The 11,739-nt window shown below is 40.2% G+C and overlaps 1 protein-coding gene across 1 annotated transcript; it reads right to left on the reverse strand.

Moving 5' to 3' along the window:
- Positions 1–2: 2 nt before the first annotated feature.
- kdm1b (lysine demethylase 1B) lies at positions 3–11,696 on the reverse strand. The gene is made up of 21 exons (XM_033637384.2): positions 11,556–11,696; positions 11,114–11,256; positions 9,525–9,646; positions 9,340–9,429; positions 9,092–9,203; positions 8,332–8,445; positions 8,210–8,248; positions 7,822–8,014; positions 6,759–6,943; positions 6,443–6,613; positions 6,022–6,096; positions 5,770–5,904; positions 5,449–5,620; positions 4,831–4,958; positions 3,483–3,614; positions 3,285–3,359; positions 3,019–3,135; positions 2,748–2,873; positions 2,021–2,143; positions 1,297–1,449; positions 3–851 (listed from the first exon to the last, which is right to left on the reverse strand). The coding sequence occupies exons 1-21, from the start codon at positions 11,569–11,571 to the stop codon at positions 768–770; spliced, it is 2,505 nt and encodes an 834-aa protein (XP_033493275.1). The 5' UTR covers positions 11,572–11,696; the 3' UTR covers positions 3–767.
- Between the last annotated feature and the right edge of the window lie 43 nt (positions 11,697–11,739).

The following is an 11,739-nucleotide window of genomic DNA, read 5'->3' on the forward strand; positions in this document are numbered from 1 at the left end:
TTTCCTCCTTTGGTTGCTGTTTTTTTAATCCATTTCAACCAATCACAATCATTATCACCTTTTATCATTTTCTGCTAGGTGTCGTTGTCTTGATCACATCCCTGAGATAGTAAGGGGACAATCTTCTGATCACACTCAGTCCTACAGAGAATTCATCTTGTCATACACATAACTATTTATTTAATTTCTTACTGTTTTTAAATCAAAAGTGCTACCACAGAAGTATTTCTACTATACATCTCACCGTTTTCCCATTTCACTTCACCCTTTGTACCAACCATGATTAGACAACTGAGAGTTAACCAATGTTTCATGCAACCCTAATCTCTCTCTCAAAAAAATCTGACTATTTCATCACAGAAGTGCTACGTACACCACTCATTACACTCAACTTAAAGGTAACATCCTGTTTTCCAGCACAGCAGACCCAGACAGAGCTGCACAGGGATTATCCATTATTCATGCATTGTTATTCTTTTTGCATTTCTTCACCAACAAATGTTTTACCAGCTGGATTTTTGATATAAATAATAAAGCGCTTCTGTTGTGTAAAACATATAGAGCAGGGCCCCGGAAAGCCCGACTTGACCCCGCTATCAGAGAGTGACAAACAGCGTCTTGCTGATCAGACACGTCACAGTACAGTGAAATATCGTTTAGAGTGGAGCAGTTCAGGGTAATGCAGTCCAGGTTGTTTAACGGTCTGTTGCTCAGTGCAACCCGTGTGTCCATGCTGGTGTTTGTGAGTGCTCAGGGACTGACAGAGTTCAGATGGCAGCCATCTTGCTGGCCTCTCTGACCCCACTCAGGTATGCTCCTGTCACAGTCTGAGGGAAATGTCTGTTGGTGGCCTGGTAACAAAAACCAACAACAAATTAATTGAAAAACAGCAAAAATATGTTTTAAAGTTTGCAATTTGAAAACTTCGTAAAGATGAGTAAGTTGATGAATAAAATTAACGATGGCTAACTTCTGTTTCAGCTGTTTCAGTTTCAGGGTCCTGGTATTGTGCATGCTTAGTGTGCATGCTTCTCACTCTTACAATGTCATGGCTCACTGTTTGTGACAGTTGAATAGAACAGAGCCATCTTTAATGTTATTAGAGATACCTGTGCTTTATCTTCTTTGTCTACTGTGAAAAGGCCTGTTAATATGGAAACTTAAGTGGGGAAAACTCCAAATGATCAGTAGCTTTTCACCAATAATACTGTCCACATCAAATATTTTTTCATTTTCACTTAAATTAAAGACATTTCAAGACACATTTGATTAAAAAAATGGTAAAGACAGCATTACCTCTCCAGCAAAGAACACTTTTCCCTGCACGTCTTCAGCAAGGATGTCATAGGCCTCTCCACTTCCCCCTGTCTTCACAAAGCTGTAAGACATCTGGGACCACATGTCTTTGCCCCAGTGTGTGACAAAGAAATTCAGCGGTTCTGGGACCTCCTGTAAATGTTGACAGATGGTAAATAACAACAACATTTATAAAAAAAACAAAAACTAAAAATACAAGAAAATCTGGAAAAAATATGGATAAAAAGGTAACAAGTGTATTTGATGTTAATAGAAAATGTGCCACATAAAGTACTGACTTCATGTGTTTTGAATGTTTTTATACAGCAAGAGCCTTTTTAGGAACTCAGGGATTTTACCTGCATTTAGTCTGAAGGAATCAGGGTCTAGGTTTAGTTCCTGGACTAGTTCTTAGCCCATACCTTTGTATAGCTGTTCTGTTCAATTAATGGTCCAAGACCTATCATGGTGGAGGTTTACATCTCCTTTTTAACAACCATTCAAACATCAGAGTCACACAGTACTAAGTTACTTACAATCACAAAAAAGCAAAAAGGTATGTCTTTACAAGCAATCACTTTTCAGGGGTCTATATTAATTTGAAAAGTGACTTTAGCTCCTGGGACTATTACGTTGAAAACAACATTTCTGTGCCTCACTTCTTATTGCTTTTATTGGTGGTCTTACTGGTCATAATTCATCAGTTACCTTGTGACAACATTACCTGCTCTTTGAAAAGTTCACGCAGGACCTTCATGCACTCATCCACCACCTCCTTGTCTTCCATGTCTCGGACAGTAGGTACAGCATCACCAGTGATGACAGACATGAGGACAGCCTGCTTCCCCTACACACACACACACACACACACACACAAAAGACAGCATTATGCACATTATAATCAAGATGTGGTCAAAATGTAAAATCAAGAAATGTCCTTCTCTTTTTGTCCTCTATGTTTTTGTATTTTCTGTGTTTTTGTTATGCTGCTGACAGCACTCAAAATAAGTACTGTTCTTGTAGTTAGGCTTGTATTTAACATTAATAAAGTAGAACCTCTTTTAGTGATCATGCTTGTCCAGGTCAAATTGACCACCATAAGCTGACAGTTATGAAAAACTTTTTTTTTTCTTTTTCTGTATTTCTCATCTAAATGACATTTCCAAATTTATTATACGAATATAAATGAATGAGGTGCCTTAAGTTACTGAGCATTGTCAATCCACTTGACATGGGCAGTCTCAACCAAAGGTGCTTTCTCCGCACACATTTGTTTCCTGTCTTCATCACTAGCAGCCATGACTGTTTTTCATTGTTTGTTGTTCACTGTGGTTCAATCTTGTCTTTCCTGGTAGAAACAGGTATCTTACGCACCAGAGTATTCAATAATAAGACATGCTTCGCAGTGAGATACTGTCTTGCCGTGTAGGTAAAAATTAGGAAAAACAAACCTGTGGCTCCATGTCATAGAAGACACTGAACATGCCTCTCTTGTCAGGACTTGGTGGTATGTGACCAAAGTAGTCTGCCCCCTGGATTTTGTTGTCCCAGAATCTGTACGGGAACTGAAGAGCGATCTAAAAGTAATTATAGAATAAGATTTTAGCATCTACAAGGAAGCTACTTTGTATTTGGCCACTGTAGTTATTTTGCCTTAAGATTAAACATCCAGGGGTCTGTACATATTTACCACCATGAATTCAACATCAAAACAGTTCTCACTTTTTCTATGATACCAGCTCCCAGACTGTGGATTGCTTTCAGTTTCCTTTCAGGAAGTGGAGGGTTGAACTGAATGAAGTTCTTCTGCAGCAAAGTCAATGGGACCGTAACAAGAACCTAAAAGTGGAGAGGGTGTAAAAACTCAATGTGTTAATTAGCACCGTACACATCCTACATTGTCTGACATGATACATTTTCTAGGATAAAGTCTTGAAATGACAGAAATTATTATATACATTTTAAAACATTTCTGAACATGTTTTTACCTTCTGTGCTGTCCACTGGGACCCGTTAGAGGAGGTAACTTTGACAACATCACCTGAGTAATCAATGGCCTGAACCTGGAATTGAAAAACAAAATGTACATCTGACTTTGATTTTTAACATTGGGGTTTATCCCTGTATTCAACGTAGTGTAAGAAAGGTAAAAGTAGCAGCTGAAATTAAAAGACTGAAATACAAACCGAGCACTTTGTGTGGATGTTGAGGCCCTCGGCTAGCTTGTGGAGTAAAGCAGAGTAGCCCTTTGTGAGTAAAGTGTGGTCTCCTGAGAACTGGGCGAAAAACTCATTGTGGTCCCAGGATCTTGCTGATACCTACAAACAAATATAACAGAGAACATTTTCATCACAATTTCCTTGAAAACACCTGTCAAAACACACATACAAAATGTCACAATATGTGCAAACTGCAGACACGTCACCAGAGTTCTCTTAAAATGTTTCTTTTCAAAAGGGTATGTTCAGTATTTTTCAACCTGGACCCTTTTTTCCATGTTTTTGTGTCTAAGTGACCAGTGGAGACAACAATTTTTGAAATTGGTCCAGTATTGGTTGCTGTGAAACAGGCAGCAATGTAAGCACTGAGGGCATGTTCACACTGTCAGTTTACATCCACTAAAAGTCCTTGTTTTGCTACCGACAGGCTTAGATTATTATTTTAGGTGTGTGACAATATTACGGAAAGGATCCCTACAGAAACAGACTTTTAGCCACAAATTCTCTATCATCAAACCCACATTACACCATTAAAATAAACAGCAATTTTACTGTAAAATACACTTCTTTCAAAGTCGACAGAAACAAAGTAAAACTGACAAAAACTCTCTTGGTTCATCTTTCTGCTATTCTAACAATCACCAACTGTGTTTGGTTGAAATAAACTGTTAATTCACCCAGTTAGATGTGACGATATGCTGGCTCTATACACGCTAAAGTTACTATTTATTTAAATGGAGTCTGGTGGGTTTGATGCCGATTTCAAGGCTGTTTCTGGTTAAACAAAAAGGATCTTACTCATTAACAAAAAGGTCTTTCTCTGTATGGATTCTCTCCATAATGTTGTCAGACACTAAAAATAACAATCTGAGCCTGTCAGTAGCAAAAACAAGCACTTTCTGTGGATGTACATTGATGGTGCGAACATGCCCTGAGTGGTTACATTGCAGCCTGTTTCATGACTGCTGTCTGCAGCAGTCTTGCTCAACAATAGACCAACTTCAAAAATTGTTGCACCCATTAGTCTCTTAAACACATAAACATGGGAAATAGTGTCCAGTTTGAAAACTACCAAATGTACCCTTTAAGACTGAATAATTTTCTGTTACAATGACTCCATACCTTAAATACACAGACACATGCAATGTTGTTGTCATCTGCTTTGGTGATTGCTTTTCTGATTCTACATCAACAGGCAGAAATGTGGGATGTACTCATAACAATAAACCAGTTTGAATTTTCCTCATCAAAAGTTTTTGGTGTCAACGGACACTCACAAAAATTGTGAAGCCCTTTAGTGTGTTAGTTTCCACACCTGGTCTAATGTGCTTCCACAGGCGAACTCGAGATTGCTAAGATGAAACTGAAGCACTTTCTCCTCCAACTCACTGAACTGGATTCCAGACTCTTGAAGAAAGTTCTTCTTCACCTCCTGGACTTTTTCTGTGAGATAAAATGCACAAAACTAAAAGGTCAAATACCTCTAAACACTGAAATTCTGTTCTGGATGTTTTTATTACGGAAATAGTTTTTCTGAGTAACAAACTACTTCTGTTTTACTTTTCTAACCTTGCACTGTGTGTATTCACACTTGTGAACTGCCCAGCCATGACATCTGGAATTTATATGTAAATACATTTGTAAGAAGACATGAGAATGGCTGCTATTGTTGCTGCACAAAAAGGCAAAGTTGTCAGCTGGTTATGCAAGACAAAAGGAAAGCAATGGAGTTGTTCTTGCCTGACTTATCCACAACAGCTATGTGACAGTTTTCACCGAGATAGAATATTTCTTATCAAAAGCATTAAATGTGAACACAAAACATCATCACTACATTTTGATTTTGAAAGCCAAAAAAAGCTGAACCTCAGTGAACCTCACACTTTAGATTAAAACAATCATGTTGTGTTTGGGGATATAAAAGGTTCAGCACCTCTCAGCGGTGTGTCCTGGCTCTGGGACTTGTCCTTCCTCCATTCTGACACCACGTCCAGGATGGCATTGAAGTGGAAGTCCATGCGCTTATCAATGGCCGGGTCAGTGACCTGCCCCCCCTCCTGAAAGAGGTCACATCGCTCTCCCAGCTTGTGCATCTTGATGCCCATCTGCAACACAAGAGTGAAGAGTCCTGAATAAAAATTCTAGAGTCACGTATGAAGACACCACAAGACAGTGCATTTGCAAGATCAGTTTAATGTACAGCACAAATATGTAGAATTCTTTACAGACTTTTCAGCTCTTAAAAAAATCATACCTGTTCACACATCAGGGCGATGGGGTTGTTCACACAACCATTGACAATTTGAGCTCCTCGACCAACAGTGACGCCCAGAGAAGTATCATCCCACACACGACCTCCAATTCTCTCCCTTGCCTCTAGCACCACCACCTGTAAACCAATGAAAATAAAGAGTGTAAAGGGAAAGCACTGTGACCAGCAAACAGGGCAAAGTAGGAGATCAGCGAAGGTGTGTGACAGCAACTAACTTGAGCCCTCAACAGTTACCTGAGTGCCGAAGTTTTGCAGCTGTCGTGCAGCAGCCAGCCCTGAAGCCCCAGCACCGATTATGATAACGTTCCTCTGCAAAAAGATCAGATGTGGGAGATACTGTGAGTATACTATATACACTATATACACTGTTAAAATGTCAGTTGTTCATATTACACGTGGCCAAAGTCTCAAATAATGAGATATGAATGGCAAACTGGCCTTTTTTGGGACGTGGGGCTTTAAGAGACAGAAGCTATAACAGATTGTTTCAGAGAGAGGGTGAATACAGGTGTTCTAGCACATACAGTAAGAGGAAAACGAGGTGTTTTTTGAACATTAAAACATGTAAACATGTTCTAGTAGAAACCCAAAATACAAGAATGAACCTAAAAATGAGCACAATAGGGCCCCTTTAAGCAAAGATGAGGACACTCACAGAGCAATGTTTTTCAGGGAGCAGAGGCCGTTTCACTGCCAGCACACCAGTGTTGATGAGGCCCTTCCTGGTCATGAAGTGGAGCACCCGGTCCATCTCCTGCACACAGCGCACTCGCACCAACCCCCGTACAATGATGTGCAGAGCACATTTCTGGGAAGTCAGCACCTCCTTTTTAAAAACAGGAAACACTGTCAATTGTTCTGATTGTGTGGTGATTTTGGAGTCTTATCATTACTTTTGTATATTCCAGGTCTTAAAGGTGAAAACATGAAAAACATGCAGTTTTTGTAAGTCACTGTTATTTACAGTGTACCTTGCAATTCTTGTGCCAGGAAGCCAGAATAAGGTTACGCAAAGCCAAATACATGGTGGGATCTCGGGAAAATTCCGGAAACTCATAAAGCTCATCCAGCTCCATCATATCCGGACGAACACACAGAGCCTTGCCACACTCATTAGGCTGGTAGAAGGGCTGGAAGTATGGACACAGGCCTGGAACTGAGGGATACAATCATGATTACAACACCACAGGCTATTGTCTCTAAATAGGAGGCTTACAATACAGCGGCATATTAGGGCCATTGTAGGTGAAAAAAAAGAAAGAAGAAAATATGGAGCCAGGGAGGGAGGGAGGGTAATAGTCCAAGAACAAAACTTAGATTTTCAAAGATTAAAGAGGTAAATTTTTGAGAGAAAAAACTTAATGTATTCTCTGGTATTATAGTCATAAATTTCCATGAGCAAAAAAAAAAAAAACAGAAATTCTCTGATATTAAAGTCACAAATTTGTGAGAAAAAAAAATCAGAAAAAATGTGTTGTTTTTTTGGCAACAAATCCCATCACTTAACTTTGAAAGGTTGGATCAACCTCATCACACCACCAACACCACCATTTGCTGTGGTATAATCCCTGCAGTGGATGACCTAATCAAGTTACACTTTGCAATCCAGCTGCCCCAGGTGTATCTGGACCCTTAACCAGTATCATCTGTGGTGTGATGAGGTTGATCCAACCTTGCCAAGTAAAGCAATGTGGTTCCTTGATAAAAAATAAAATTAAAAAAACACTTTTTTCCAATAATTTCTTGCAAATGTATGACTTAATAATCTCAAAAAATATATTAATTTTTTTCTTGTAAATGTACGACTTTAATCTTAGCAATTTTTACATGTTTTTCTGAATGTAACTCTCTCCACCTAGCTCTGTAATTTCATGTTTGTTTGTTTTGTTTTTTTTACTTACAATGGCCCTATTACGTCCACAGAGAACAAGAATAAACAATGGCTCTCTCTCACTCATCATGTACTTCTCTCATACAAGTCTAGGAGCTGCATCATGTAGCTGCATCTCTCTCCTCTCATACCCAAAGACTTACTTTGTGGCTGGACGGCTCTGCAGTGATCGGTCCTCAGCTCAGACAGAGAAATGTTGCTGGGAGAGCCTGATGGGCTCATCCCCACACAGTCGGGGTAGTAGGCAGCGAGGAATGGGCTGGCTGGACTGTCTTTGAATAAAGGCGGCAAAATCAACATTGAATGCCACCAGCTGTCAGTCACCTCTGCCACTCTCTGCAAGAATGAAAACAGTATGTGATCAAAGAGGATGCATGTCATCAAAGGTGGTTCAAGGGCACACATACTGGATCCATTCTTTGGAACTTATTCAAATGAATTGTCGTTGTTTCAGTCTTTGCATGAAGCAAGGCTTTCATTTTGTGATAGTTGCCATGATTCAAACACGTAATACACAAATCACTGTCTTACCAAGTCCTCGGGTTGGGAACACTGATCTGGTCCCTCACTCTGCAGGCAAAGACACAAAATCATCATCACAAAAAAAGCTGAATGTGACTGACTGGTTGATTCTTTTTCCATTTCCTGTTTACCTTGATGTTGTTGAACTTCATTCCACAGCGGTACGTTGCTGCTAGGGAAGCAGTGAGTTGGATCTCCTTGGTTAGCTGACGCCACTTCCTACAGTCTGGTTTAGTACACTGAACCTGAAACAAACATATTGCAATTAACACTGGGCAGATACTATTTGCATCCAGGTGTCCATAGCCAATAGTGCCATTTACACACAAGTGTAAATACCCAATGTAGCTATTTAAACTCAGGTGTATATTCCTGGGCGTCTTGCATCACTGAAGTATGACATGAACATGAATGGGTCAATTCAGACATTCTGCTAAAGTTTGTGGACACAGTATGTATTCAGCAGTTTTATACGCCCTAAAAACTGAAATAATAAGACAGCTAAGTCTAAAAAATAATAAGCTCACTCACACAGGACCCCAGTCTCCTGTGTGAAAGCTCCACAGTACATTTGTGAGTTTGTTTTTGTAAATTTACCAATTTAATCTCACAGAATATCTGAGATTGGCTAGTACTAGCCCTAACCATGACTTCATTGCCCTAATCCTGACCACTTCCAACCCCTATGCATCAACTTGACCAGTACTAGCCAATCACGGCATGCTGTAGGATCCATAATGACACATTCCAGGTATGAGTGTAAATACCCGAAAAGGAGCAGCGTGACTGTTCTCGCCTGGATGCAAATTGACACTCAGTGAACACTCTTGTGAACTTACAACAACCATGCGAAACAATTTGATAGGAACCAGGATATATGCCCATTCTTACCCAGTATGGTAGCTGCTGATCTGCCATGAAAGCTTTAAGACTGGGCTCACTTTTCCCATTACTAGTCCAAACCTTCTTCCACGAAGCAAATACCTCATAGCCATCTTTGTGACTGCAAAGGGCGAAAAAGAAAAAAAAAGATTAATCTTGCTGCCTTGATTGCAACAGAGCTTTAAATGTCACCATGGGAAAAACTGAAACATGTTTGTTTATTAATGTTGTGAGAGTAGTTGTTCTGTCAACTTTACCTTCTGTAGTAGTGATCAAAACATTCGTTGCAAAAATGCTCACCACAAGACAGGTGATACCAGCGAGATGTGTATCCATTTTTAGCACACCTGAGGAGAGACAGAAGAATTCAAAACAATCTTTATTTTAAAAGAAGAGTGACTGAGTTAAGATCTGATTCATATAATACCAAGAAACATGTTACCTTTCAGATGCACTTGCAAAACAAACTGGGTATGTGGCAGAGCATCCAGCCTTCTCACACTTTCTGTACTTTTTCTCAGACTGGTCATCTTCCTCCTCTGTGTCTGTGGCTTTTCTTTTGCTCTGAAAGAGAGTGTGGAGAAAATCACCACAGAGCTCAACTTTATACTGGAGATTCCTTGATCCAACCAGTCAAACAGACTTTAAATTTGGGGGGAAAAGGAGGAAAAAGTTTGATCAGCGTATCCCCTCTTTTAACACAACACTGTTGTTCTGACATGCTGACAGAAACCGAACAAAAGACAGGAGAAGGAAAGAAACAAAACAAACAATCACATGTTAAGCAAACATTAGGTTTATAGAGGAAATACAGGGGCAGGTTAGGTTTGTTTTTTGAAGTTGAAGACATTTTTTTTAGCCAATTTTGTTCCATTGTATTGGTTCCTGCTAATAAATCAGCTGACAAATAACAAGAAAATGAAGTACAGAAATGCCAAAGGTAATTTTGAGACAGTGTCTCCATTACATCATCCACTTTCTTCCTCTTATCTGGGGCCAGATTGAAGGGGATTCTTTAATGCCTACGGTAGAGACATGACAGGAAATGGGAGGAACAAGTGTAGGGAATGACATGTAACAGAGAGTGCTCAGCCAGACGCTTACAAAAGACACTGTGGCTCATTATTGGTGCACCAAAGAAGGACATTTCTTCAACTTTAAGCTCCCTCTCCTTCTTAGTACGTATATTGGTCATAAATCTTTAAAAAGGGAAACTGTCAAAAATGTTTTCTTATATCACTATAGCCTAACAACTGAGCGGAGTACCCTGTAAACCACAACAGTGCCCCTTTCTTTTGGACAAGTGACTTAGAGCAGCTGAGCAAGTAACTTCTGGCTTAGCCCTCTTGAGTGGCCCAGCTCTTATACACCTTTGAAATGTTATCAGACCAAACTGCTCAAATCCCAATAGTGAAACGAGTCATTTCGTGGGGGTTGTGATGCTCACAAAAAAATGTATCCACTGATTTACACATGTCTCTTTCACTGTGTAAGTCTATGGGGAAAAGTCTTTTTGGGACCCATCATGTGATTGACCCAAAAGTTGTAATCAGATGTGTGGCCACAATGTAAAATTGGCTTCAAAGCCAATGTTCCTGGGGGCTTGGAAGCAGGTCTTCTTCCACAGCATCTGTCATGTTGCCTCTACAGTAGCCCAGAGCGGACAGACAAAACACTTGTTCTAGAAAAGGCCATTCGCTTTATTGCATTAGTCACCCACTTCCTCTAAATGCTTAACATGTTAAGAAGTTTCAGCTTCCTTCAGTCTCCAACTCTCCTGCTAGATGGCACTAATTCCTCACACTGGACCTTTAAAGCCAAAATGCCCCCCTAAATAATCTTTGGAAAAATAAATATCAGCTGATGTACTGTCATTGGCTTGTCTAAACTCTCAAATATCAGTATCTGCCTCAAAAACTCAGGATCGTTCGGGAATAAACAAATTGACATAACATTGAGGACCCAGTAGGAACCATGAGACATGATTGTGTTCAGCAGGCAGACAGGCTGAACACACATGCTGCAGTTTACCTGTCCAGGTGGAGGATTGTTTGTGCGCTTCACCCGGACATTGATCTGCCTCCCAGAGGAACGCAGGGTCTGGCCGTCCCCCGGGGACTCCCCGGAGCTCCTCTTCTTGGCTCGCCGAGCACCAGAGGCATTCCCGGAGTAGTCTAAACATTAGTGTCAACAATATATCTTTTAAGAATGGACAGTGCAATGTAGCTCAGTTGAAATGAGGCCTTTGTTGTGACTGATAGCGTCTCTTTCTAGGACATAACATGATGTTCCAATGTGTCCTATCAACGCAACTAATTACAAGTAGACCTAAGCGAATGAAACATGAGATTAATAACTGTGTAAACACAGCAAATGTGGCGACACATTACCAAGCTCTTTAAACCAGCCAAACAATGTCCGCCTGTCACATTTAGCATGTAGCAAAGATTAGCAGCGCGTTGTGAACACTGACCTGCATCCGACAGCATGACTGACTGTAAGGTTTCCTTAAGCCCCGGTGATTTAGTGGCGTTTGTGTGAGTTTCTGATACAGGTTTTTAATTGTTGATATTCGCCTCCCTTTTATTGTTGTGGGGGGGAAATCAATGCGCTGTTGTTGCGAGAATACCACTTCCTGTATTCGAGAGGAAATGGGC

Source organism: Epinephelus lanceolatus, chromosome 16 (genome assembly GCF_041903045.1).
Source record: "Epinephelus lanceolatus isolate andai-2023 chromosome 16, ASM4190304v1, whole genome shotgun sequence".
In the NCBI taxonomy this organism is placed as follows: Eukaryota; Metazoa; Chordata; class Actinopteri; order Perciformes; family Serranidae; genus Epinephelus; species Epinephelus lanceolatus.